General features: G+C 43.2%; 1 protein-coding gene across 5 annotated transcripts in view; it reads right to left on the bottom strand.

The window, feature by feature from the left end:
• Positions 1-26539, bottom strand: part of MACROD2 (mono-ADP ribosylhydrolase 2) — a 996145-nt gene that overhangs the window by 133509 nt on the left and 836097 nt on the right. For all 5 annotated transcript variants that reach the window (XM_081189152.1, XM_081189150.1, XM_081189149.1 and 2 more), the window contains exon 9: positions 10861-10942. In XM_081189152.1, coding sequence (XP_081045278.1) covers positions 10861-10942 — 82 coding nt within the window. The remainder of the gene's footprint in view (positions 1-10860; positions 10943-26539) is intronic.

The raw sequence follows: 26539 nt of genomic DNA, 5'->3' as shown, positions 1-26539 counted from the left end.
AATCCCATGGGCATTGAACCAGGTTTTGGTACTTTTGGCAGTGTGGGCAGGTGCCAAAGTCCTTCTGGAAAATGAAGTCAGCATCCCCATAAAGCATGTCTGCGGAAGGAAGCATGAAGTGCTCCAAAATCTCCTGGTAGACGGCTGCATTGACCCTGGACTTAATGAAGCACAGTGGACCAACACCAGCTGATGACATGGCTCCCCAAATCAACACAGACTGTGGAAACTTCACACTAGTCTTCAAGCATCTGTCATTGTGTGCCTCCCCATTCTTCCTCCAGACTCTGGGTCCTTGATTTCCAAATGAGATACAAAAGCTGCTCTCATCAGAAAAGAGATTTGGGGAGCCATGTCCTCAGCTGGTGTACATATGCATGCTTCTACTTCTCAGAGGTCCAATATTGCTCTATTTGCAGTCCTTGTTTTGCTAATTTCATTTAATATTCTAATTTTCTGAGATTGTTAATTTGGGGTTTTCATCAGCTGTACTCCATAATCATCGCAATTATAACAAATAAAGGCTTGACCTATCTCGCTTTGCATGTCATGAGTCTATCTCATATATTAATTTCACCTTTTAAGATGAATTATTATTTTCCATGAGATTCTAATTTTCCAAGTTTCACCTGTATGTCTGGGAAATCCCGGACATGTCCTCTTTTTATGGGGGGGCCAACATGCCCACCCAGGGGAATTTTTACATTTTAAAGAAAATGTCCAGGGTTTTTTTGGGGGGGGCGTTATTTACCGTATTTTTCACCCTATAGGACGCACCGGCCCATAGGACACACCTAGTTTTTTTGGGGGGGGGAAATAAAGGGGAAAAAATTATCCCCCCCCAGCCGCGGGGGAAGCCCGAGCTTTTAAAAACGCACCTACCATAGTTTTTAGAGGAGAAAATGATATCTGCCCGAAGCGCGGGGCGCTCTCCTTCAGCACGCCCCGCGCTCCGGGCAGCAGGCTGCTATCTGCAGCCTAGGGAGCCCTGCGGAACTTCCTGAAGCCTGGAGAGCGAGAGGGGTCGGTGCGCACCGACCCCTCTCGCTCTCCAAGCTTCAGCGAAAGCCTGCATTCGCCCCGTAGGACGCACACAGATTTCCCCTTCATTTTTGGAGGGGAAAAAGTGTGTCCTATAGGGCGAAAAATACGGTATTTACTTAGCGCGTTATTTATTTATTTAGCGCGGGAGGCTTATGCTGCTCTGCACGCCGTGGCCACTGCCAGCCTGAGTTGGGAAAAGATGTGCGGGTGCCCCACACGCCTCTTTCCCTAGCTCAGACTGGCAGCAGCTCAGGCTGTCCTCTTTTTTTGCTCTTCAAGATATGGTACCCCTATTCTCTTTAATATCTTTATTGATCAATCTAGCCTTTGCCAACCTGGTGTCCTCCAGTGGACTACAACTCCCATCAGCCCCAACCAGGATGGTCAATGTTTGGGAGTAATGGGAACTGTAGTTCAGCAAACATCTGAAGAGGTTGGTGAAAGCTGCTTTAATCACTCACTGAGTAACAGGAGGAAAAACAAAAACAAATTCAGCTTATTTCCGTTAAGGTCACGCCACCACCTTAGGTGAGCCTCTCTTCTATTTTCTGAAGCACTGGTTTACCACACTGCTTCTGATGCTCATATTGTTTGGGCATTGTAGGAAACAGGATGCTAAATAGATCTAGACAGAGCCAGCACAGCTTTTTATAAAAGCCTGATAATCCTATTTAGTGTCCATACAGTGCCTGCCTGGTTTGCTAGGATATGTTGGTTTAGTGGTAATTCAGATAACCCTCTGATTTGTTGTTGTTGTTGTTTAGTCGTGTTCGACTCTTCGTGACCCCATGGACGAGAGCACACCAGGCACTCCTGTCTTCCACTGCCTCCCGCAGTTTGGTCAAACTCATGCTGGTAGCTTAGAGAACACTGTCCAACCATCTCGTCCTCTGTCGTCCCCTTCTCCTTGTGCCCTCAATCTTTCCCAACATCAGGGTCTTTTCCAGGGAGTCTTCTCTTCTCATGAGGTGGCCAAAGTATTGGAGCCTCAGGTTCAGGATCTGTCCTTCCAGTGAGCACTTAGGGCTGATTTCCTTCAGAATAGATCGGTTTGATCTTCTTGCAGTCCATAGGACTCTCAAGAGTCTCCTCCAGCACCACAGTTCAAAAGCATCAATTCTTCGGCGATCAGCCTTCTTTATGGTCCAGCTCTCACTTCCATACATCACTACTGGGAAAACCATAGCTTTAACTATACGGACGTTTGTTGGCAAGGTGATGTCTCTGCTTTTTAAGATGCTGTGAGCTATATGCTTGACTTGCTGTGAAGATGTTTTCTTGAATACAAGGAAGTGCTTTGCTCCTGTAATATTTTCCCCCCATTTCAACTTCCTCCCAAGATTCTGTGATTGAGAACAAGTGTTGTGCTTTTTAAGGACTAAAGCTCTGAGCAGCTTTCACTTGCACCTACTCCTAGGTCTCTGCTTCCTTTTAGTTCTCCAGCAAGAACTGCAAAATGGCACATTCTTTCTGCACTTGCTGTTCATGGAAAATACTGCTGCCGGCATCTCTACAGCTATTACTGATTCCATTTCACTATACACTTTCTCATCACAGCAACAATTCTAGCATAAAGCTATAAGACAGAAGCACTAGGCAATCCACGGACCTGAGTATACTGTTACACAGAATCTAGGATGGGATAAATAAGCTTGGGGAGAGCAGGTGCTGAAGGTTTGAGGTTAGCAACAATATGCCCTGTATATGACAAACTACAAAGAGTTGAACAGCTGACTCTGAATGATCCTGTTTCACAGATAATTTGCGTACATGAGTGTGTCAGTGACCTTATCATGGTTTCGCCTCTGACTTGTTCTTAAGGTATAAGAGAAGAGTAGAGCTATATTCCATTGTAATAATGAGGCTACTCTGGGCTTTAGATATATGGCTACCTTAACAGATTCAAATGTTGTGCTCTAACCAGGAGATGTCTCTGACACAACCATGCTATGATTCCCTTCAGAAATAGGAACGGTTTCTAGAAGAGCTCCAACATGTGGTCCACATTACACAGTATTTGTAGGCCACAGATAATAATTTACCCTGCAGTTATTTGAACATAAAGCCTGTATGTTTGGTACAAGGATCTTTCAAACTCTGACTTGAAGCGGCAGCTCTCTTGCCTTGTCTTCCTTGTTTCTGTCCTTTACTTTCCTCCTCTTTGCTTTCAGGCAGGCTCATTTTCTGCCCAACCGTCTGAAAAACACTCTCAATTCACCTACTATGATATTTTCTTATTGGCCTCTGTACCAGAGGACTGGAAATAAGCCAATGTAACATTGATATTTTTGAAAGGATGATGGATGGGGAGCAGGTAAAGATCCTAGAAAGTACAGGTTAGCTAGGTTAATGGCTGTTTTGGGTAAACTAGTAGAAAACATTACTAGAGATAATATTGTCAAGCATATGGAAGAAGTCTTGCTGAAGAAGAAAGATAAGCCCTGTCTCATTAACATTTTGAAGTTCTTTGAAAATATGAGTGTCAATGAGCATGAGAATAAGAGCGAACTATGAGATGTTGTGGGCTAGAGTTCAAAAAAAGCTTTTGACCATGTCAGCCACTAAGATTGGCTCCTGAATTAACACAGCTGTAAAGGGAGAAGAGGGAAAGTCCTCTTATGGAACAGTAATTGGTAAAGAACAGGAAGTAGAGAGTAGGGATCGACAGTTCTCTCAAGGAAGAAATACAGGAATCTGAATTGGGACTCACAGATCTCTTCTTAAAATAAAAAAATTCCTTCCAGTAGCACCTTAAAGACCAACTAAGTTAGTTCTTGGTATGAGCTTTCGTGTGCATGCACACTTCTTCAGATACACACAGATGCAAGAAGTGTGCATGCACACGAAAGCTCATACCAAGAACTAACTTAGTTGGTCTTTAAGGTGCTACTGGAAGGAATTTTTTTTATTTTGACTATGGCAGACCAACACGGCTACCTATCTGTAACTAGATCTCTTCTTGTTCATGAATGGCCTAGAGCTAAGGGTGAGGAGCGAGGTGGCCAAGTTTGGTGAAAAACAAAGGAGGGATTGCAAAGAGCTCCCAAAGTATCTCTCCAAAATGGATAAATGGGAAATAGCATGCAATTCAACATAAATAAGTGTAAAATGATGCACACTAGGGCAAAAAAGTCCCACATTTCTTATACCTCTGAGTTGGCACTGACTGACAAGGAAAGAGATCCAGGTTGTGAAAAAGGCAAATTCCATTCTAGGAAGCATTAGGAAAAGGATCAAAAAGAAAAAAAATGCCAATATTGTATTGCCTTTACATGAATCCATGCTATGTGACTACACTTGGAATACTTTGTGATTGTTCAGATTGCAGCTTGGATATAGTGGAGCTGGAAAATGGTGCAGAAAATGGAAACTGCAGTGACCAAGGGGTTGGAGCAACTCCTCTACAAGCAAAAATTGTGACATTTGGGGGCTTTTTTATTTTTTTAGTTTAGACAAATTCATGGTAGGATAGGGTTATCAAGGGCTACTAGTCACGATAGCTATATGCTACCTCTTGGTTGTTGGGAAACTGGGTAAGAGACAGCTGATGCTTCTATGTGCTGGCATATGGTTGGCTACTGTGGGAAATAGGATGCTGTACTAGGCAAGTCTGATCCATCAGGACTCTTCTTATGTGCTTCACTAAATTGCTTGAGCATGTGGAATACACCAAGTGCATCTGATTCTTCCCTTTCAGCTTTCTTCTTGATCTAGTGACTGACTGATTGGTTAGATTTATAAATCTGCCCTCCACCAAAAGGTCCAAAGTGGTATACACAATGCTTTCCCCCCCTAAAAAAATGTTTAGGGGTACTCTCATTTTCCTACTCATACTGAAACACTGCCCCTCAATGAGGCCAAACTTAGATTCACAAAATGCTTAGGGGTATGTGTCATAAAACTCACACAAGAACATTTTGCACAAATATCTCATGAAGCAAACATTAAAATAGCATAATAAACCAAACTCAACTAGCATAGCTCATCCATAATCCAAGCAATCTCATTACAGTGTATGTTAGCAACACAGAAACGAACCCTTTCAATGTGCCTTCTTGAGGGTTTGCAGTCAAATTTATCTCCATTTCATTCCACTCAGTGCTATTTTTCTAGAAAAAGAGGTGATGAGCTCACCATCAGCGTCTCCCTTGTTCTCTTAGAATGGCAATGACGCCCACCTAAGAGGTGCTGAAACTGAGGTCCCATGAGTTCCAACTGGGGGGGGGGGGGAGCCATGGTTCTACTAAACACAAAACCCTATGACCTTTCTCAGTCTAATGGTGCTTCCTGTGATGATCTCTCTTCTCCAACCTCTGCTTTATCTGGCTCTTTTGTACCCCTTTGTAGTATCTCAGGAGACTGTCTTACACTGCATGAGATCACTGGTCCATCTACATCAGGTCTGTCTACACAGACTACCAGAAGCAATCTGGGGTTTCAGGCAGGGGTCTCCCCCAGTCGCCCTTAGAGATGCCATAATTTGAACCTGGGAGATATCACTGAGCATGGTTCTTCAGTACATACTGTACTTTTGAATTATAACTGTACCTTTTTTTATTTGTAAAGAAACAGTTTTAATGAGTTAATTACTTGAGAATAAGAACATTATTAAGTGGTAGAAGGCATTTGTGCTCACTGAAGTGATAGCAAGTTCAGCCTTAAGACATATACAGATCTTACTTTTGGATATAAAATAATTAGTTTTGAATTCATAATAATTAATGCAGTTAGATTCTGATCTCATGGTCATTAAAATCACCACTCCATCAAGTGGTGGATCAAAAGGAAGGAGAAGACACATCCTTTTAATGTTCTTCAACTTCCCTGACCATGTGCAGGACAATATTATGAGTCCATGCATGGGATGGTTTCATAGAATCATAGAATTGTAGCATTGGGACGATCTGAATGTTATGATTTTAATAATGTATCTTTAGATATCCTGGCAATATCTTCGTATGGAGGTGTCAAAAATATCTGAAGGACTGGACAGATGCCACTTTTATGATGCTGTACTTTTATCTGCTTTTATAAGTTGCATTGAACTGTATTATTGTAGCATTGCTTTACTACTTTTGTCATAATTTGTCCTGGGATCACATGATGAAGAGAAGCTAGAATTTCTCTTCTTACATAAATAGCTGGACAGCCAGTAGCAACTGAGAGTTCATGCGAGGATTAAGGGTTTGATTTTTCATTTTTGTTTACTCTGGCACTCTGGCAGCAAAGTAGACCTTAGTTTTCCTTGATAAGCAAACTTCTTTGGCTGTAATTCAGGCAATCTGTTGAGCTGCTGCAGAAAAATCTGCTTGTTACTTCAGTATATGTACAGGCCCTTCAGCCCACCTCTGATCCGAAAGATGAAAATGGGACTGGAAACAATTGTTAAAGGAGAGAAGTGTGTCCTCCTTTTCAAGCATCTCTTTCCCCTCCCTTCACCACAAACAATATGGGGACAGGGATATTTAGCACTGGAAGACTTTTGACTCCAGAAATAATAATAATAATATAATAATAATAATAATAATAATAATAATAATAATAATAATAATAATTATTATTATTATTATTATTATTATTATTATTATTTATTATTTATACCCCGCCCATCTGGCTGGGTTTCCCCAGCCACTCTGGGCGGCTTCCAAAAGAATATTAAAATACTATGATACATCAAACATTAAAAGCTTCCCTAAACAGGGCTGCCTTCAGATGTCTTCTAAAAGTCTGGTAGTTGTTGTTCTCTTTGACATCTGGTGGGAGGGCGTTCCACAGGGAGGGCGCCACTACCGAGAAGGCCCTCTGCCTGGTTCCCTGTAACTTGGCTTCTCGCAGTGAGGGAACCGCCAGAAGGCCCTCGGTGCTGGACCTCAGTGTCCGGGTAGAACGATGGAGGTGGAGACGCTCCTTCAGGTATACTGGACCGAGGCCGTTTAGGGCTTTAAAGGTCAGCACCAACACTTTGAATTGTGCTCGGAAACTTACTGGGAGCCAATGTAGGTCTTTCAAGACCGGTGTTATATGGTCTCGGCGGCCGTTCCCAGTCACCAGTCTGGCTGCTGCATTCTGGATTAGTTGTAGTTTCCGGGTCACCTTCAAAGGTAGCCCCACGTAGAGCGCATTGCAGTAGTCCAAATAAGCACTCATCTTCCTACCACTGTGAGGTGGAGGCCCAAGGCCAAGGCCAGTGTAAACCTCTGCTCGCATGTTTGTTTCACATTTATATCCCACCTTTCTTCTGTCTTGGAACCCAGGACAATGTATATATTATTCTCCTGCAGTTCTCCCATCCAGGCACTGACCAGACCCAGAGTTGATTAGCTTTAGCAAAGCTGCATTACCTGCCTTCAGACCATATCATGAAGCCGTATTCTTAGCTGTGCACTGCAGTGCTGAGATGGTAGCACAGAAAGTACTGTATTTTTTCGCTCTATAAGATGCACCAGACCATAAGAAGCACCTAGTTTTTGGAAGAGGAAAACAAGAATCCCAGAAGCCAGAACAGCAAGAGGGATCTCTGCGCAGTGATCCCTCTCGCTGTTTTGGCTTCTGGAATAGCTGCGCAGCCTCTTCAGGGCAGCGATATGAAGGCTCCCCTGTTCTGGCTTCTGGGATAGCTTCTGTGCAGCCTGCATTCACTCCATAAGATGCACACACATTTCCCCTTACTTTTTAGGAGGGAAAAAGTGTGTCTTATAGAGCAAAAAATACGGTATATGAGTACCCATTATCTGCTTCACTTGCTAGAGGATTCTTCAAAGGAGACATGATGAACAGGAGGAACAGACCAGAAGAATTTAACTACATTGTTGAGAGCCAGTGTGGTGCAGTGGTTAGTGTGTCAGACTAGGACCTGGGAGAGCAGGGTTCAAATCCCCGTTTAGCCATGAAGCTAACTGGGTGACCTTGGTCCAGTCACAGTGTCTCAGCCTAGCATAACTCACAGGATGGCTGTGGGGTTTGAATTAGAAGGGAGAGAACCATGTACATAATCTTGAGCTCATTGGAGAAAAGGTGAGATATAAATGAAATAAATAAAGTAAGAGGTGTGGAGGGAGAGGAGACTGCTATGAAAAACAGAAAATGACATTTCCAAAGTGGTCTGAGGGGAGCTGCCTTGTGCTGAGGGCGGCTTGTTGTTTGAAGGGACAATTTCGGCCTTACATTTTCATGTTTTCAAGACAAGAGAGGGCTCCAGACCTATACGGGATAATTTTACCAATGTAATGAGTGAGATCAGGGGGAATGCATGGGAAAATGAGGATCACAAGAGATCATTACTCGTCTCTCAGCCTTGAGGTGAATTATAACTAATCCCTCTGAAGACCTATGGTGTCAGGGAGGGATTTAAAGGATTCTGAGAGATTCTGAAAAGGAGGCAAAAAAAGATTGGGGGGGGGGCTTCCAGTATTTCAAAATCAGTATGAAAATAGTTGAAATTATAAGCATCTGCCAATCATCTGTTTAGTAAAAGTTCATATAAATCACTGCTGAAAAACAGCAGCTTTTTCTGGGGATGCAGGAGGATAGAAGCTTTCCCCTCCATACAGCTGTGTTCCCTACAGCTGTGTCTCCCAGGAACAATTAGGCAGCTATGGGCTGTTTGGCTTCCATGGGAGAGTTCCTATGTCCCTGGTTCCTCTCTTCATATTCACAAACAGCCACAACTACTGGGTTATTCAGCTCACTGTTTTTTATTAGGGGCGAGGTGTCACATTATTCCCCCACTGAATACCCTTCCTGCAGTTCCTTGTTGGGCCAGTATTTGGCCATAGGCCAAGGTCTCACCCTGTAGCCAGCCAGCCCCTAATAATCTTCTCTGTATAGTTTTTCCCTTATGGGGCTTTGGCTCAACTGGAAATGCACCCAGCAACACCCTCCACCCCACCCCCTCTTCCCTTCCTCCTCCATTATAAGGAACTCTGAAGTTTCATTGCCAATATCTATGTCTCCCCTCTGTTGTTTTTTATCTGTAACAACAACAACAACAACAACAACAACAACAACAACAACAACATAATTGATAGCCCGCCCATCTGGCTGAGTTTCCCCAGCCACTCTGGGCAGCTTCCAATCAAGTGTTAAAAACAATACAGCATTAATCATTAAGAACTTCCCTAAACAGGGCTGCCTTCAGATATCTCTTAAAGATAAGATAGCTGCTTATTTCCTTCACATCTGAAGGGCACATTCCACAGGGCTGGTGCCACTACCGAGAAGGCCCTCTGTCTGGTTCCCTGTAACCTCACTTCTCACAATGAGGGAACCGCCAGAAGGCCCTCGGCGCTGGATCTCAGTGTCCGGGCTGAACGATGGGGGTGGAGATGCTCCTTCAGGTATACAGGACAGAGGCCATTTAGGCTTTAAAGGTCAGCACCAACACTTTGAATTGTGCTCGGAAACGTACTGGGAGCCAATGCAGATCTCTCAGAACCGGTGTTATGTGGTCCCGGTGGCCAGTCCCAGTCACCAGTCTAGCTGCCGCATTCTGGATTATTAGGCCCTATTGCAGGGCAGGGCAGAGTCAGCCCATCCGTGAGGTGAAGCAGCTGCCTCGGGTGGCGGCAGATGCTGCCTCCTCTGCTGCCATTTGCAGCTGCCACCTCCATGCCCATCTGCTGCCTCCTTTGCTACCGCCTCCTCATAGGCAGCCACAGTGGGGCGTGCATGCACCTGCAGGAGACAGGCAAAATGTCCTGGGCCAGCCCAGCAGCAGAGAAGAGAAATGGTGTGTCTAGTTTGACTGCAGGGTTGTCTCCCAGCCATTCTCCACCAGCAATCCCTGCTGAGCAGGGCTATCTGTGGTTCTGCATCCATGCAGGAGGGAAGCAACACAGGGCGGTTGGGCAGTCCCTGGAAGTCCTTCACTGAAACATCTGAACTGGCCCCTAGTGTGTGCCCAACAGAGGAGGAGGTCTGTGGGTGGCGAAGTTACATTTGGATGCGGTGATGGACCACAGTGAAGAGAGAGAGAAAATGGTTGTTTGATTTTACCTGTAGCTCTTGGAGGTAATTAGAAATAGCTGCAAACTTGTGTGAGTGCATGAAACAGATTTCTGAAGGAAAGGGGGATACTTCCATGTAAAGAAATGTTTTTTTTGCAAATGTTTGTTACAATAAACCCTCAAATTTCACGTCAATTATTGAACACTTATGATGACTATACACCCATTTTTACACGATTCTTTAACTAAATAAAATAAAATAAAATAAAAATTTATACCCCGCCCTTCCCAGTTCAAAAACCGGGCTCAGGGCGGCTAACAACAAATTTAAAGCACTTAATTGTAAAAGCAGAATAAAATACAGTATAAAAACATGAATAACAATAAAATTCAAAGTTCAGAAATCAATTTAGGGGAAATCCATCTAATAAGAATTAGATAATCACCAGGGCTAGCTAGCTGAATTAGTCCTACTTGGGCCAGCGAGGAGGCCAGGGGAGAATTAGGGGTCTCAGAGCGGGTAATCTTCATAAAAGAGGAGGGGGAGGGAAGAGAAGGGAAACAGAAGATCGGGCTGAATTCAAATTAAAGGCCAGGCGGAATAGCTCTGTCATACAGGCCCGACGGAAGGAGGTTAAATCCTGAAGGGCCCTAGTCTCATGGGACAGAGCATTCTACCAGGTCGGAGCCATCACTGAAAAGGCCCTGGCCCTGGTGGAGGATAGTCTGACATGTTTTATCCACCATTGAAGATATTGAGAAATGCTATAAAGATATAAATCACACACTATACATACCGTACATATAGTATGTGGGCAGTATCTGAAGAAGAATACATTTCTTTTTCAAGGAAACAAATAAATTAACACACCTGCAGGGAAGAATTCATTCATTTTCTTCTTGTAAATTTTGTAGTCAACCTCCAAAAATACACAAAAAATGACACGATCCATCTGTAAGGGGAAAAGAAAAGCCAAAGGTTTATTAAGCAAGGTGGTTTCTGGACCGTAGTCTGAGCTGTAATGAAGGGTGAGCTTGTTGGCAGATGGCCTGGTATGTCAATCCACAAGTTCCTCCCACTCTTACAGGTATGTCGTCTGCTGTCATGAACACATGCAAGCAAGGCCATTATTTCCAGCAGCAGAAATGAAGCCGGGGACTATTTGTTGGTGATGTGATGACTCTATGCATGTTACAGGAAATGACCATTTGGAAATGACCACCTGGGCATATGTTAGAGAGTCTCTCTCTCTCAAACACACTTGCAAAAACTGGGGTTGGATGGGGGAACATGCCAAAAAGAGCTTTGGTGTTGCAAGTGAGCTTGTATCTGCCATATAGATCACAGACCCTTTAAGGGTTTGAAACTAAGGTATGAATCAAGGGGTTCCCAGTTTGACACTTGTGTCTCCCATGAAATCACTATGTAGCCTTAGGCAAGCCACTCTTTCTGTCTTCGTCTCTCTCTCTCTCTCTCAGCTTCAGTTCCCCTCCCGCCACCTGCATATGGGTAAGAATACTATTAACCTTACAGGGTTGTTGTGAGAATCATAATTAGAAAATGTTACAATGAACATTTGAAAGCACTATAGATTACTGTTGATAGATTATACCCTGCTCCAAGGAGCAGTGTACAACGGAAACGGCAAAAAGCAAAAGACATTGTAAACAATAGAAGACAACACAGAATACCTAGGAGAGTTCAAAAGCCCACCAAAAGGAGAATTTTCGACTGCTCTCCTAAACATAAGCATTGCTGAGGCGTGGATTGCAAGCTAAGTGGGTAAGGTCACCACTGCCCAAGGCCCTTACAATACTAAACAAATAGACAAACACAGGACTGCATGTGTAAAATTAGTTCTGTGCTGTGTCCTTTGTTAACAGCCAGCTGCTTACGCAACTTGGCCTTGAGCCTGATACAAGCAAGACCAGGATATTTTGACTATGCAGCAATCTAACATTTGGCAGATGACTCATAAGACGGACATCTGCCAGGTATACAATAGAGTAAATGGGTTAAAACAAAGAACCCCATCATTCAGTCCCACCAAAAACAAAGCAAAAAGTGTTTCTGCGGGAATGTTTACTGCTTTTGAAAGACTTCTCAAAAGCTTTTAGTCCATCGTGATATTTATAGAAACCTACCTCCTCTTAATCTAGAAGTGCTTATGCAAAAACAAAGAGAACAGCACAAGCTAGCCAGGTGGCAGGCAGCGAGCACGGTAAATAAAACAGTTCATACAGAATTTTTAAAAAGTCAAATAAAGCTAGCCATGTAAAAGCCACAAACAGTACACAACTACTGGTTCTTAACATGGATTCCTGGCAGGCGGCTTTCAAATTAAAAAAAAGAGGTTTTATCCAAAGAATTCATTTTAAAAAGGAATTAAAAAGAAAAACAAAAAATGCTTTGTCTGTAACTCTACATCTCTCCAACCATCATAAGTGCTGACACCGTTGAGACAGACTAAGGATTCCATAGCTCAAGAGGGCTGGTTAACACTTCAGAGCGGTGGCTTCCTGGAGAGGAAGTAGGCGAATGACAAACAATTCACCACATAACCACCTTGTGGAGCATTCTGCTACTCACCAGGCTTCTTGATACTTGGCAACGCGCTTGTTCTACTAGAAATTCATAGTACATAGCAATTGGTTACCAGGAACCTGAAGTCAGTGATTTGGCTGGCGAGTTCAAATCAGCATATGAAACTACTTAGCTGCCCCCCATCTTCAGTGTGGTCTCTTTGGCTAACAGCCCTTCTTGCTTATCCACCCCATTCATTAAAATTGTCAGCGGTACAACTTCTGCCAAAACAGGGGGCAGCAGATTGTAAGCACTTTTGTGTTATTTGCACACCGACGACGCACACTGCAGCTGTCTGCTGAAGCTGGTCCACTATCCCTGCTGCCACACCCCTTTTTGTTCTACGGTGCCTGGGGGGGGGGTGTCAGGAAGCAACAGCAGCACATGTCATTGTGTGAGAGCTTATAACTCAAAGCCCATGATGCCCATTGTCCTGGGTAACCGAGATTGTGGGTGAGGTCAGCCAATGACTGAGCCAATGTCAGCATATTCAATGTAGGCTTCCACTTTGTGGGAATAAAACAGATAGGTTGTTTTCTCCTTAGCACGGGCTATGGAGTGGTAGAAGAAGAAGAATTTGGATTGGATATCCCACTTTATCACTACCCGAAGGAGTCTCAAAGCGGTTAACAATCTCCTTTCCCTTCCTCCCCCACAACAAACACTCTGTGAGGTGAGTGGGGCTGAGAGACTTCACAGAAGTGTGATTAGTCCAAGGTCACCCAGTAGCTGCATGTGGAGGAGCAGGGAAGCAAATCCAGTTCACCAGATTACAGTGGTACCTCGGGTTACAGATGCTTCAGGTTACAGACTCTTCTAACCCAAAAATAGTACCTTGGGTTAAGAACTTTGCTTCAGGATGAGAACAGAAATCGTGCGGCGTGGAGGCAGCAGGAGGCCCCATGAGCTAAAGTGGTGCCTCAGGTTAAGAACAGTTTCAGGTTAAGAACGGACCTCCGGAATGAATTAAGTTCTTAACCCGAGGTACCACTGTACAAGTCCACTGCTCTTAACCACTACACCACACTGGCTCTCAGAAGGTGCTGCAAATCCTTCATATTACTTTCCTTCCTTTCCGCCTACCCCCACCCACAACCTTAAGAACATTGGAAGCTGCCTTATACCGAGCCAGACCACTGGTCAATCTATTTCACTGCTGTGTATTTTGATTGATGGCAGCTCCCTTGGGTTTCAACCAGGGCACAATTCCTAGCCCTCACTAAAGATGCTGAGACTGAACCTCAAACCTTCTGCATGCAAGGCAGATGCTGTACCGCCAAGCTACATGGGTCTCCTTGGGCTCTCTCCACTTGCTCCCACCAGCCTCTACCCTTGACCCTCTCCATCCTGATGTTACAGCTGCCATGTCCCTTCTCTCTCACTTCGGAAACAGCACTGGATATATGACTTGGCACTAGAGTCCTCACTTTGTTTAGTCTAGGGAGGCCATGATTTCTTTAATGCTTCCTGCAACTTGTTAGTTTCTTGGTCATACAGGGAACTACTAGCTTAATGGGGATTTTATTGTTGTATTCTATGGAGCGCCAATATTTTCCACACAAAATATGCAGACGGGTCCACACACATTCACACTTTACAAACTGCACTTTATGCATACATGCCCGTGTTGTAGGCACACATTCAGCGACTCAACGGCAGCTTTTTCAAACTCCACATTTCTTCATGCTAAACAACAAGGGAACTTTCTAGGCACTGAATAGTTTTCCAGCCCCCTGAAACTTTTTAAGTGGCCCTAGCATATATAATCTATATGAGTCAATTCTACTTCAAATGTGTGAAGTGTCCTATTTTTAAGCATGCATAAAATGCTGTGATGACAGCTCAGATCCTGTGTTTATCTGATTGAATGGCATGTGTTGGCAGATAGTAAATTTGAAATTGTACCATATTCTTGCATCTTGCCAGTCAGAGAATTCCGCCCCCCCCCCCATAGGGATAAAATAAGTTGAATTTAAGCTGTGCAAAGCTCTCCTTCTCTTCACCACTTCCTTTCCAAATCAAATGGCTGCAAAAGCTGGGTATGGGGAGAGAAATTGCTTGGAGGCTGACTTACAAAAGCACTACAGGACCCCTGGGACTCTCTTTTGTCATTCTACAAAGCAAATCTTCCTTCTCTTGTGGCTTGTGAAATGCCAACGTGATTAGACATTTCATGCTGTCCCCATTGTAGAAGGGAGAGCAAGAATATGGAGACACTCATCTGGCCAGCCAATATCCTTCTATAGCCTCTGGTTCTTCCACAGCCAAGTGGAAGAGAGAACCAGTCGTCTGAGGAAGAAGCATAAAGAGGCTAACAACATGAAGGCATCATGACTCATCCTTGATTGACAGCTCTGTTTTTGGCACCTAGTGCCGGGAGCACTTCTATTGCTCTTTCCCCCCACCCTGCAGGCTTGATTAAATTTTGCTTGCTTCACGGCTATGAATAGGCAGATCAAAGAGGCCATAAGTGAAGAGCACTGTAGCAAAGGAAAAAGAAAGTTCAATTGCATTAGCTTTTTCACTTACAAGGCAGCTTTACAGCTCCAGGCTGCAGATCACATTGATCTTTTTCTTCTTCTTCGGAGCCTGTGGTAATTCATGGAGTCTATTTGAGACTGGAGCACCACTCTTATGTACCCAAGCATCTCCCTAGCACCTGCGGTTTTGCAGGACTCGGCATAGCATGGTGGTAGCAGGTTGTTCATATTTCGAGAGAAACCCATCCTGACCCTGAGTGGGATCTTTAAAACCAGTAAAAAAATGAAACAGGAGAAATATTTTTCTGCTGTGCATTTAGAATCTGAAATGATTATGTCCCTTTCAGGTGGTAAAAGGAGGAAAGGGATAGGGAAAGAAGCAGATCTTCCTCATGAGACCAGGGCCCTGCAGGATCTGATTTCTTTCCGCAGGGGCTGTAAGACAGAGTTGTTCTGCCTGGCCTTTGGCTTGGAGCCAATTTGGGGTTTTTTTGTTTTTTTGGTTTTTTATAAATAATATTTATTAAGATTTTAAAAATAAACATAGAGTTATATAGTACAATTCCTACAAATCATAAATAGCAATTTAAAAAGAATAGAAAGTAGAATAAAAAAGAAAGAACACACGTAGAGAAAAAATTATAAGAACAAGAGAAAAAGACAATGATTAGATATATATAAAAAGAGAAAAACAAACATAGAAAGTTTAAAATTAAGTCATCCTTTATCTCATTACCTTGAATCTTTGACCTCCTCACACCTCCCCTTTTGTATTCCCATTTAGAAAGACCTTTCAGCAAATCCTTACCCTCTGTCATTTTTCATAACTCTGTGTCATCACCTATTGTAAATATATATTTTTAAGTGTTAACAATCCATACTTGCATACTCTTAAAAAACTTTTTACCAATACCACTTATTTTCCATCCAACATCATTTTAACTTTCCTTAATTTTACAGTATTTCTGCAAATAGTCTTTGAATTTCTTCCAATCTTCTTCCACCGACTCTTCTCCCTGGTCACAAATTCTGCCAGTCATTTCTGATTGGCTTGGAGTCAATTTGATTCCCTCCCTCTCTTTCTTTTTTCTTTTCCTTTCTCCTCCTGCGATGAGGCTACATTTTAATATTTTAATGTTTCAATATTTTAATGTTGTATTTTAATTTTGTTTTTAAGTTGTATTCATTCAGCTTATTTTTATTATTGCTTGTTAGCCGCCCTGAGCCCGGCCTTGGCTGGGGAGGGCGGGGTATAAATAAAAATTATTATTATTATTATTTCATTAGGAAATACCCAGTCTGGTGCAAAAACCAGATGCTGCAGGACTCCAATTCTGATCAACCCCACATGGTACGGCCAATAGTCAGGGACAATGAGAGCTGTTGCTGTTGGCATCCCTCTATCTCAGGAGACAATGGAAGAGTATGCCTTTGGGGACAAAGTCAAACTGTTGGAGAGCTACAGCGCCTGCTGTGGCTGTGGAGACCGATGTGGGAGAGACATGTTTTATTGCAGGTGGGGCAGATGAAGGTGCGATGTTGCTGCTACAGGTGCACAATGGGATTTCTTCTCTCTGCACTCTCCCCAGCGGTCATTTCTCCTCTGGTGACTGCTGTGGACACACAACCTGACTGTCTCTGGGCACTGTGATCATCTGCAAGGGATTCCCATATGGCGGCGTTAAATGTGCCAGCATTTATGTCTTGTTTGCAGACATCTTTGTAACACAGAGTTGGTCTGCAACAGGCCTCGTGCCTGTAAAGCACATTCTTCCATCCTCTGTGTACTTGAACAAGCCAGTGTAGATATTGCTGAGACAGTTGTAAACCAACAACATCTGCTTTAAACCTGCTTTTAAACCTGCTTTAAATTGTTATAATGATGAAAGATATAAAGAGGACTGGATACTATTTATAGAATATATGGAAAAAGTATTATAAGCAAACAATTTACCTAGCAGGATGATAAAATTTTCAGCAGAGTAAGAAATAGATAAAGTATATAAAAGTAGTTGCGAAAGATGGGGTGAACTAAGAAAACACAAAGAAAAGAGGGGATAAAAGGAACCATGGATAGGAAGTCAATGAATGCTTTCTGATTTTTTGTCGGTTATTTAAAATCTTTGAAAGGAAATCTTTTTCTTTGTTGTATCGTTTTCATTTATGCTTTGCTGATGTGGAATGTTATCAGAAAAGCAAATAAAATAAAATATTCTTTAAAAAGAAATAAAATATGGCTGGGGCTGGGGCTGGGGCTGGGGCTGATGGGAGTTGGATCCCAACAACATCTGGATTGCTGCAAGTTCCCCATCCTTGAAGTAAACCTTATTAGTAACAGCACTTGTCACTAAATAATTGCTAACCTCCCGATACTTGCTGTACCCTTCATATTTACCACATTTACAGCCGTTTTGGTTCAAAGCCTACTGATGCCAAAGGGAATCTATTGATTGCCTTTAACAGGCCCTGGGTCAGTTCTGATGTTTTCAAATTCTAGGCGTCCTGTTAAGTTTATAGCATGTGACAAGCTAAATTATTAAGCATCTTAACATTTCAAATATTTTAATGACACATTGCAACAAGCTTTTCTTTTCACTGGAGACTATACCCCTCAATTATTGTCAATTACTGGACAGCAGAGTGCACAACAAGAAAGGGTGACTTTGTAAAAGGAGAGATTTAATTAACAATGGACTTTCACACGGCATCAGATTCGAAAATAAAAGAAAACAGTTGACATTGACTAGGATCTGAACCTTTTAACCCAGTTCTCTTCATCCAAAGCTGAGCAGTTTAGGGCCTGGATAGGGCATCCGGAACCTGGTTCTGGCAGCTGCTCTTTTAATGAAGAACCAATCTTACAAGCCTCACCAGAGTATAACATTCCCTGGTTCCTTTTTAATTTGACATTTTTAGACATGCACCCCATAGTTCCATTCTGTGAAGACTCACAGATTGGGAAAGGACCAAAGGATGATCTAATACAAGCAGTAACATGAAGTGTGTCATGTTGTTGTTGTTGTTTAGTCGTTTAGTCATGTCCGACTCTTCATGACCCCATGGACCAGAGCACGCCAGGCACTCCTGTCTTCCACTGCCTCCTGCAGTTTGGTCAAACTCATGCTGGTAGCTTCAAGAACACTGTCCAACCATCTCGTCCTCTGTCGTCCCCTTCTCCTTGTGCCCTCAGTCTTTCCCAACATCAGGGTCTTTTCCAGGGATTTTCTCTTCTCATGAGGTGGCCAAAGTATTGGAGCCTCAGCTTCAGGATCCAGTGAGCACTCAGGGCTGATTTCCTTAAGAATGGAGAGGTTTGATCTTCTCTCAAGAGTCTCCTCCAGCACCATAATTCAAAAGCATAAATTCTTCGGCGATCAGCCTTCTTTATACTGATCCACAATTGCTCTATCTGTCTGTCTTTCTGGTAATCTTTTACTGTTTGGTGCCTTGGGCATTTTGAATGGAAAAGTGGGGTATATATTTCATAAATGGCTAACGATACAGAAGGAAGGTATCAGTATATACAGATGATGATGTGGGCAAGAATAATAACAAGTATATTTATTTAAAAATATACAAAGTGAAAGTGGGGCAGAACTGAAAACAATATTCGGGGGTGAGTAGTCTTTCTGACCTCAGTATGCTATAACTGAGGCATCAGAAGTTATATAGATAGATGATAGATAGATAGATAGATAGATAGATAGATAGATAGATAGATATAGTCATAGATTAATTCATGTTTCTACTGAACCCAGAAAGGTTCTTTTCTCCAACAACTGCTTCAAAAATTATGCATTTGTCCCACCACACCCTCAAGTCCATCCAACTTCACTCTGTGTTGACTAAGGGTTATACTGACAGTTAACCTTGGACCCACTGGCAGAGGAAGAGGAGTGCGGGGGGAGCGAACCGCCTCCGGCAGCGCAATCCCAGTGGGGTGCCATTGCGGCTGCCCCCCCACCTGCGCTAGGCAGCATGCCCCACCCCCAGGACGTGCACCAGCCGTGCCCCCACCTGCTCTCTGCCCCCCAGTGGTGGAGCATGAAGCTCCGCCACTGCTTAGCCCTTATTGCTTATTGGTACTCTAGCAGTGTGGCTGGCTGGCGCAAAGGGGTTGGGAAGTGAGACTCTCAGCAAGTGAGATATGAGGAAATTAATGTTAGAACATCAGGCTAGCCAAAGATTTATGTTTATGTGCCTGAACACTGAAATTGTAAGACTGCACTGCTCTAATGATACACCTTTATGGATATACCCTCCTAGTAGATCCAGATAGGAGAAAGCTATTTGTGGGAAACAAACAAACATTTAACCTGAAGATAAATTATCAGGCTACTTTAGCAATAAAAAAGTAGAGATTACGTGAAACAAAATGAGATGTAAAATGATGAACACTTTAGTCAGACAGTTGATAGTATCCCCCTACTAAGATTCTCTCCGCTTAAACAAAAGTGAAAGCTATATTTTAAAGTTGTGAGATTACTGTTTGCTGTGTGAAGGTGGTTTTTTTTAAGCCTGCAGTGAAATATAATTAAGTTGTTGAGGCAAAAAGAGGGGAAAACAACCCCCCAAATGTTTATTATGACCTAAAAGATTAATGTGGGCCACAAAATCTAAATGGAGTCCTTCAGCTTCACAACAATCTATAGTCGTAACAGGATATTGAATGGCAAGGTACTCAGAAATGAAGCAAGATAAATGTGATACATCATGAGAACAACTCCTACTGCCTGATCAGTAATCCTGAGGGCAGGATGCTATTATCCAGATCAAATGAAATATCTGAGAGCAGATTAACACCATCCTGAGTACTGCATGGGTCAATAGCAAAAAAATATTAGAGGCACAAAGGAACCTACATTGAAATATTCTCTTGGAGCATCTTCTGCACAATTTACCTGAAAGGGCTATGCAAATAGGGACTTGTTCTAGAAATGTGTCTGTGTTAACCGAGAGGAGTAATTGGAATGCACGTTTCCACACGCACAGACAGTCTATTATATGCCTTGTTTGCTGAACTAAACCACTTCTGAATAATGATTTGAAGATTATAGCGAAATGGAACAAAAGCCAAACCAAGGGATGTTCTGTACAGTTCCTGGAGCTCAGAGCAGCTGTCATCATGACGTATGATTGTCAAGACTCTCAGCTACAGGCCTCTGGGGTTGTGCTGTAGATAGTACCACTTCTGAACCGTTCACAGACATTGCTCATGAATCATTCCTTCTAACAGCAAGCTCAGGTGTTTGAATGCAGGCAGGATTGGAACCGACTCACTGTGAAAGAAGAGGGAGGTAGCAGCATGTTTGGGCAGACCCCAAGATATACAAAAACACATTGTTGTTTTTGTTGTTTTTTTAAAAAAACTACACAAACACAAAAGGAAGGGCCACTGTATGAGAAATAAACATCAATCACATTCTTTCCTAGAGAAAGAATGGTGGACTGGCGTGGGCAAGGAGTACTTCCACTGCAAAATTTTGGTGAGGATATCACCTGTGAAAATACGCTGTTCTCCTGCCAAGAAAGATGATTGCTCAGTGAAATCACATGGAGATATCACAGGTTCTCCTCAACCTGGTCACCTATCCCACCCCATACAAATAGCCATTGTTTCTGTTGGATATAAATGGGTGGAAAGAACCACTGTGAGAAAGTGCGTAACTGATCCTATCCCAGTTAATGTTCACATGAATGGACAGAGAAGAAACAGAAGACATATCAGTATGCTTACTCTTTATTTAATTATTCTTGCTTAAGCACTCTGGATATGTCTCTCTAGAAGGGGAAGAAATGGAGGCAGTGAGAGATTTTACTTTCTTGGGCTCCATGATCACTGCAGATGGTGACAGCAGCCATGAAATTAATAGGCGCCTGCTTCTTGGGAGAAAAGCAATGACAAACCTAGACAGCATCTTAAAAAGTAGAGACATCACCTTGCCAACAAAGGTCCGTATAGTAAAAGCTATGGTTTTCCCAGTAGTGATGTATGGAAGTGAAAGCTGGACCATAAAGAAGGCTGATCACCGAAGAATTGATGCCTTTGAATTATGGTGCTGGAGGAGACTCTTGAGAGTCCCATGGACTGCAAGAAGATCAAACCTATCCATTCTTAAGGAAATCAGCCCTGAGTGCTCACTGGAAGGACAGATCCTGAGGCTCCAATACTTTGGCCACCTCAGACTCCCTGGAAAAGACCCTGATGTTGGGAAAGATGGAGGGCACAAGGAGAAGGGGATGACAGAGGATGAGACGGTTGGATAGTGTTTTCGAAGCTACCAGCATGAGTTTGACCAAACTGCGGGATGCAGTGGAAGACAGAAGTGCCTGGCGTGCTCTGGTCCATGGGGTCACGAAGAGTCGGACACGGCTAAATGACTAAACAACAACAACAAATATGTCTCTCTATGTCTCCACCCAATTATGTACTTAGATATTTATACTGCTTTCCCCCCCCAAAAAATAATCCATGGTGGATGAAGAGGAATTTATAAGGTAGTGTGAGATGTGCAAACTTCAGATGCAAAAAGAGTGTGTACATCACATTATTCAAGGCGGCAAGCTAAAGCACACTAACTTGAGAGTAAATCCCATTGGACGCAGCAGGATTTACTTCTGAGTAGGATCACACGGATCCTTTCCTTTTGTGTGTTGCATCAGGAGCACAACGCTGTCCCAGCAACCTGTCCCATTGTTACACGACGAGAAACTAAGCATGTCTAAAAAACTCTGCAAAGGACAACCTATGTGTAAAACAAATATTTAAAATGCCATGCTTATAAAACTCAGGGCATTTGGATCACCACGTTTGAGTAGCCCTTCCCAAAGATTTTCAGAAATCACCGCACACACTTAAGCCAGGGTCACATTCATCAAAACATTTCTTTTTTAGTTATTGCGACCAACATATTTGTGAGCACTCTGAAATTAGCTAGCAGTTGCTAATAGACTGTAGTTAACACAGCAAGCCTTTGACTGGAGTGGTGCTTTAACTTATACAAGGGCTTTTCACTGGAGAAAGGTTGAGAACCATTGATTAAAATACTTATTTTACTCCTTATACGCCACAAAGAGCTATTATTACCATGTGGCAGGAATAAATAGCCACCTCTCTCTGATGGAAAAATAAAATCTAGAATTATTGGAGATTTAGTTGACACTCATGCATTGCTGGGGGTTAGACTAGAAGACCCTCAGGGTCCCTTCCAACTCTACAATTCTACGATTCTATGATCATTTGCAGCCATTAGAGATTGGGTAGCAGATCATTGGACTCCCCGTTTCAGCTCCACATTGTCATTAGGCATAAGGGCTGCTTGCTTCAGTACGGCTGGCCGGGAGATGCTGGAGAGAGGCAACATGGCCACAACATTTCAACTAAGTTAACAAAGAACTTGCAGTCTGCTGATGTTGAAGTATTGGTCCTGCCAGGTCAATAGCAAAAGCTGTTCAGCAACCCAGGGGACCAAAGCAAACTTTTCTGTATCTAATAAAATCTCCCAGTATATTTCTTTTGATGGCCACTAAAACTCATCAGCCAAGGGGCAGCAGGGGAGTAGCTTAAAATGCATTCATTGTTACCAAGAGATCCATCAGTTTCCAGAATTCATTTTTATGCCATACAAACATGATGACATCAGCGCCATTAATCTTTTCAGCTTGATACCCACTGTCTCCTGAAGATGCATGTCGACCTCCATTTTTCACTGTTACCAGTCATAGGGCAGCTGACACAGCCAAGATAATCCTGTATTCAGCGATACTGGGAGAATGAATGGATTTTGATGAATGTAATTTGCTATCTCAGTGACAAATGGCAAATGTGAAGAGAGGATATGCATGCAAATATTGCTGTGTTAAATAAGGCCTTGTGAAGGATAGTACTTGGGAACTATCCGATAGACAGTTTTACAACAAGCTCGTTTTCAGAGGCGATCAGTCATCAATTCCCATTAAGTTATCATCCCACCTTTATTGTGACTCTCCATTGAGTACGATGGCGTCCCAGAACACAATTAAACCCATTTTCTAATTCAATAAGCTAACTTCTGGCACATTTCTCCTGCTTTACGACATCAATTGATCAGCACAACAAAGATTTAAAATGTTGCAGTATGTTCAGGAATCAATGCTGCTGTGACAGTAACAAACCTGGATTGTGAGTCTACATTAAAGAGATGCTTATACTGGGAGGGCATATGAATTTAGCATGGCAGTGGATGAGGCCTGGGACATTCATGCATACTCTCTCTCTCTCTCTCTCTCTCTCTCTCTCTCTCTCTCTCACACACACACACACACACACACACACACACACACACACAATATCACCCCCTCTCTCCTTCATTCATCTGTCTTCTATCTCCCTCCCTCCCTCCCTCCCTCCCTCCCTCCCTCCCTCCCTCCCTTCCTTCTTTTCCCTTTCTCTCCCTGATCTACGGAAATTGCTCACAAAAGTACAGTCGTACCTTGGAAGTTGAATGGAATCTGTTCCAGAAATCCGTTCGACTTCCAAAACGTTCGGAAACCAAAACGCAGCTTCTGATTGGCTGCAGGAAGCTCCTGCAGCCAATCGGAAGCTGCGGAAGCCCCATTGGAGGTTTGGGTTCCAAAGAACGTTCGCACCCAGAACATTGACTTCCAGGTTTGCAGGGTTTGGGAGCCAAAACATCCAAGTAAGGCGTTCGGGATCCAAGGTACGACTGTAAATATATTCAATGTGAACAGACTGGATTACTAATATCCCAGTGGTCCGTTTGAATCACCATAATTACAATGAAACAAATTATTAGAAAGACTGATGTAGATTTCCCCTCCCTTTCTAGCACTCCCCCACTACCTTTGAAACTACCATGGCTTCCCTGGCCCCTATGAAACCTGCCAGCCAGCTAGACTTACTCCTTTCTATCCATCACATTGTCTTTTGCTCTTTGTGGTTATCTCCTGAGTTCTGCAGTCTGCCCCTTGAGAGCAGATGCTAGAGTATCTTCCAGCAGTCGCCCAGTTAGCCACATGCTAGACTGTGTCTTGTCTGCCATGCTCTGTGGTCAGCCCTCTGAGCAACCATTTCTAAAACACATAGCTAAATGGTCATCAACTGATATTTTTCCTTTGGCTTTGATTGCTTCAAACATAATGTAAGATGTGGCACCTGCAGAAACAGGGTCGATGTGGACCAGAAGTACTACTCAAGGCCAGCGTGGTTTTTGCCAGCTTCATTAACAATCTGCAGTTTGTGCAGTTGGGAGGGCATGCTCAAAACTGGATATTTACTATGCATGCAAGCGGCTGGGACACAGATGTCTGTTGGAATACACACAAAATAGTCAAGGGCCAAAATAAATTTGCATTTCTGAAGATCTAGCCCAATCCTAAACCTGTTAATATTGCACCTTGATTTTCCAATTGATTAAAATAAAATCTTAAAGATGAGGGCTTTTTTTATAATGCTGTTATAAAAATTGAGGGAGGGAAATGTTTGCAACCACTTCACATAAAAGAACAAAAATACAGCATATGCCAAGGTTCATATTACTCTATTTGTTCAACATAATAAAAATAAAGGCACAGTATAGAACATAAATATATATTTATGATGTGCTTCCTTAAAAGATTCTGTTTACATGTGTTACACGACTTTAAAATATAATTGTATTTTCAGCCTTCCCCCATCAAATATCTCTTTTAATCTTTGATATGAAAAAAGGCAGATGTAATGCAAAGCCTGATGGTAATTTGCCAAGAAGCTCACTTTCCTTTGCTGGGGGGGCGGGCAAACACAACTCACTGCTATATTATAGTTTCAACATTGCTACATATTTCTATTAAAATATGGAAGTGATTCAACATTTCATTCCAGTGATCCTGATGCTGAAATGCAAAGAAACAAGAAATATAAAAGCTAAATTGTATTAAGCTGGAGCTGGAAGAAACGGTAGCCTGGAATAGCAATTCAATGGCCTTTCAGTTTTGTTTACATACTTCATAATAACCAAAGAGGTAATTAAAAATAGACTGCTAATACATTTCGGAGTCATTCCTAACCCACACAGAATGAGTTCCAACCTGGCTTGAAGCCAGGGCTGGCTGAAGACATTTTGGCACCTGAGGCAAGCTACAAAATGGCACCCCACCAGAGAAGAAGAGGTGAGTGAAGATCTACATTAGGAATGGGAGTGGGTGGGTGTCAAATCAACCTTACCCAACAGCTGAAGTGGGAATCAAAGGGCAGTGGGCAGTGTAAAGCCCAGGAGACCTAAAAGGGCAGTCCCCACCATTTCCTTCCCAGCAGTGCCTCCTATTCGCTTAGAGGCTGCATTGGGGAGCAGCAGGTAATGCATTTCTTGGCTGGCTCTGCTGCCCCTGCTGTCTGAGGCAGTCGCCTCGTGGGTACACCCAACAGTGCTTCCCATGTGATAAACCGAACAACAGCACTGCAGATGCTTCATCCTTGCGCAGATGAACAGGTAGAGGAGGAGAAAGGTACTAGACCTTCTCTCAGAACATGTGGAGGTCAAAGGCAGAGCCAGCATGCACAATCCTTCAGATTAAATGTACACATATTAAACATTTTCCATGGTTTAGATTTCCTTCCTTCCTTCCTTCCTTCCTTCCTTCCTTCCTTCCTTCCTTCCTTCCTTCCTTCCATTGTCCCCCTCCCAATTTGTTCTTTGTCTCCCCCTTTGCCTTTCTAATTTAGCTCTCTCTTTCAGCTTCTGGTTCTCATTCCTCAGCTTAGCTGTGGTTTTCTCCCTTGCCACTCAGCACCCTTCCTGTGCCCCTGTGAGGCCCTGTCTGCTGCAGATGGGGCACAACTGTCAAAGAAATTCTTCTTGGCTTGACCTTCCCCTGACAAGGCCTGCCAGCGCTGATCTTATCTCTGGTATCGCTCTAGCCTGCAGCTGACACCCTACTCTCTCTCTCCAGAAGGTCCTCCAAAACAAAATCGTCCAGTAATTCAGCAAGTGGCACGAAACCACGTTGCCGGTGATGGAATGATTGTTTATCAGGACATTTCCATTATGTTAACATTACCCCAGCGTCTCCCTTCTAGTGTATATTTCATAGCTAGCTTCTCCAGACCTCCGTGTAGCATTTGATGAGGAACATCCGGAGACGTGCTGATACAAGAAGTTATTAATTACCGTTTTCCTGCCTTGGTAATTAAAAATCATTAGGGGAAAATAAGGTGTCTGGTACCAAGGTTATGAGAGCAAGATATACAAGACATTAAAAATCACAGAACTGTCACACAAATTGTCAGGGAACTGCCATCAGTGACGGAGGGAGAGAGCAAGATCCAGAGGGATCCCAGAGAGCATCCAGGGATCGGGAGAGGCAGCCCGTCTTCTGGGGAAGGGAATCAGCGTAGCTCCAGTGGAGAAGGGGGGCAGATGGGGGAATCAGAGAGGTGGTCACATGACTCCTTGCCAGGGACCAGCGGGGAGAGGAAGGGTCCTCCACTGCCTACGCCCTCCTTGCGC

The sequence above is a fragment of the Podarcis bocagei genome, assembly GCF_964188305.1.
Source record: "Podarcis bocagei genome assembly, chromosome: 3".
Classification (NCBI taxonomy): domain Eukaryota; kingdom Metazoa; phylum Chordata; class Lepidosauria; order Squamata; family Lacertidae; genus Podarcis; species Podarcis bocagei.
Note: the sequence above shows the minus strand (reverse complement) of the source record. Positions and strands in the feature narration are given on the sequence as shown.